General features: G+C 65.7%; 1 protein-coding gene across 1 annotated transcript; it reads left to right on the forward strand.

Moving 5' to 3' along the window:
* The first annotated feature begins 119 nt into the window (after positions 1–119).
* Positions 120–1,294, forward strand: NPM2 (nucleophosmin/nucleoplasmin 2). Its single transcript, XM_009318639.1, has 6 exons — positions 120–183; positions 303–388; positions 490–609; positions 685–778; positions 849–979; positions 1,262–1,294. Exons 1-6 carry the CDS (start codon positions 120–122, stop codon positions 1,292–1,294), a joined length of 528 nt encoding a protein of 175 aa, XP_009316914.1.
* Positions 1,295–2,066: the final 772 nt, after the last annotated feature.

A 2,066-nucleotide genomic window follows, 5' to 3' on the forward strand; every position in this document is an offset into this window, starting at 1 on the left:
TGGAGCTGGTGTGGGGCTGGGGGGGGTCTCACAGCCCGGGGGGGCTGGGGAAAGCCCTCCCGGGGGGAGCCCTGCAGAGTAGCACTGTGTACTCCCCCAGGCTGAGGGATCCCGGAGCCATGTCCCTTACGGACAGCATTGACGTTGACAGCAAATCCGAGAAGCCCGTGTCCCTGATCTGGGGTAAGGCACAGGGTCCCCCCAGCAGCATCCCCGCAGGGCTGGGGGCTGCACCGGGCTGCTCCCCCTCCCCTGTCCCCCCAGCTTGGAGCAGCCCTGCTCTGACACCTGCCTGTCTGCAGGATGCGAGCTGAGCAGCGAGCGGGACTCCTACACCTTCCAGGTGCCGGAGGAGTGGCAGTGCGAGCAGCAGCTGGCCCTGCGGACGGTAGGTGGTCCTAGTCTCCCCCAAACCGCCGGGGGTCCTCGAGCAAGGGGCGCCCAGATGCCATGGGGGTCACGGGGCGATGCTCTTCTCGTTCCCTAAAGATCTGCCTGGGGGAGATGGCGCGGGATGAGTTCCACGTGGTGGAGATCGTGTCAGCCGAGGAGGGCGATGCGAACTCCCCAGTGCCCCTCGCCACGCTGAAGCCCTCTGTGCTGCCCATGGTGAGTGCCCAGGGCAGGGGCTGCCCCAGGGAGGGGGCTGCTGCCGGTGGGTGCTGCCACCCTCCTCTCTTCCAGGCCACCCTGGTGGGAGTGGAGCTGACACCTCCGGTCACCTTCCACCTGAGAGCCGGCTCTGGCCCCGTCTACATCAGCGGGCAGCATGTCTCCAGTAAGTACTGGGGTACCACCGACCCCTGACCCCTCCCTGGGAGCGGGGGCTCAGCCAGCCTCTCCCGCAGTGATGCCCAACCTGTCCTGGGATGAGGAAGAAGAAGAGGAAGAGGAGGATGCCGAGGAAGAGGAGCCAGCAGAGGAGCTCCCTGAGAAGCCCCCCAAGGGCCAAGCTGCCAAGAAGGGCAGCGCTGCCAAGGTAAGCACCCCCTTGGCTGGGGATGCGGTGTGCGGAGGGGTCCCTGCGTCACGGGGAGGTCGGGGATGCAGCCTCCTCTGCTGGGAGCTTTCCCATGCCCTGATCCCAGGGATGGGCTGCTCCGCGCTCCCACCGAGCCCCAGCCCCAAACACCTCTCTGTAATGGCAGTGAGCCGTGACCTTCATCCCTTGGGGACGAAGAGTCACGGGCTCCGTAGCGAGTCCCCATCCCGCCTGCACGTGCCTGGCCCTGCCGTCTACATCTTCCTCTCTCTCCCCTAGAAGAGGAGGCTGGAGAAGGAGGATGAGCTGTGAGTATGATGGAGGGGAATGTATCCACAAGCCCTGCCATGGAGCAGGGGATCCCCCACGCTGCTGGGACCCCGCACCCATAATCCCAGCCCTCCCCTTCTCTCCCAAGCAGGAACAACATCTCCCCCGAGGATCCCCTTCCCAGCAAGGTAGGAGCCAGCCAGGGTGTCCCTCTGCATCTCCCACTTACCCCATCGCAGCCAGGCATGTGGGTTAACACTTGTGGGTCAGGACTGGGAGCTCTTGGGGAGGGAAAGGGGCTGATGTGTGATGCTAATGGGCTGTTGAGCTCAAAAATGGGGGAGAAACACAGGGCCAGGCTGTCCTGGCTGGCTGCGCCCAGTCTGGGGGCTCCCTGCGCTCAGCCACGGCCCCGTCCCCGCAGGGGCGAGGAGCCGGCCGGGGTAGGAAGGCAGCGGTGAAGAAGTAGCAGGAGCTGCGGCGGAGCCTGGCCAGGTACGGGGCAGCGGGATGGGGTTAGCTGGGTGCGAGGGTCCCTACAGGACTGGGAGGGGGCCCGTGCGTGCCCCCCGTCTCGTGGCTGAGTGGGGCTGGGGAGGACCTGGCCCCAAAGCAGGGTCAGCCTGGGATGCCTGCGTGTAAGACCCTTTCTCCTTCCCTTCAGGTGCAGAAGAGCCTGGACAGGAGCTGGTTTGGTGTTGTCCTTCCCCAATAAAGGATATTTTGCACTCCTGGCTCTCAGTGCAGGAGATGGAGGGGTTGGGGGGGGGGGGGGCATCCTCCATCCCTGCCAGGGGATGCTCCTGCCCCCCCC

The sequence above is a fragment of the Pygoscelis adeliae genome, unplaced genomic scaffold, assembly GCF_000699105.1.
Source record: "Pygoscelis adeliae isolate BGI_AS28 unplaced genomic scaffold, ASM69910v1 Scaffold52, whole genome shotgun sequence".
NCBI classification, from domain to species: Eukaryota; Metazoa; Chordata; class Aves; order Sphenisciformes; family Spheniscidae; genus Pygoscelis; species Pygoscelis adeliae.

Excerpts from the sequence above, each read along its gene's own strand:
- NPM2 (XM_009318639.1), top strand. The coding sequence starts at position 120 with ATGTCCCTTACGGACAGCATTGACGTTGACAGCAAATCCGAGAAGCCC. Across the intron at positions 389-489 it reads AGCAGCTGGCCCTGCGGACG|ATCTGCCTGGGGGAGATGGC; the intron begins GTAGGTGGTCCT and ends CGTTCCCTAAAG. Across the intron at positions 779-848 it reads CAGCGGGCAGCATGTCTCCA|TGATGCCCAACCTGTCCTGG; the intron begins GTAAGTACTGGG and ends CCTCTCCCGCAG.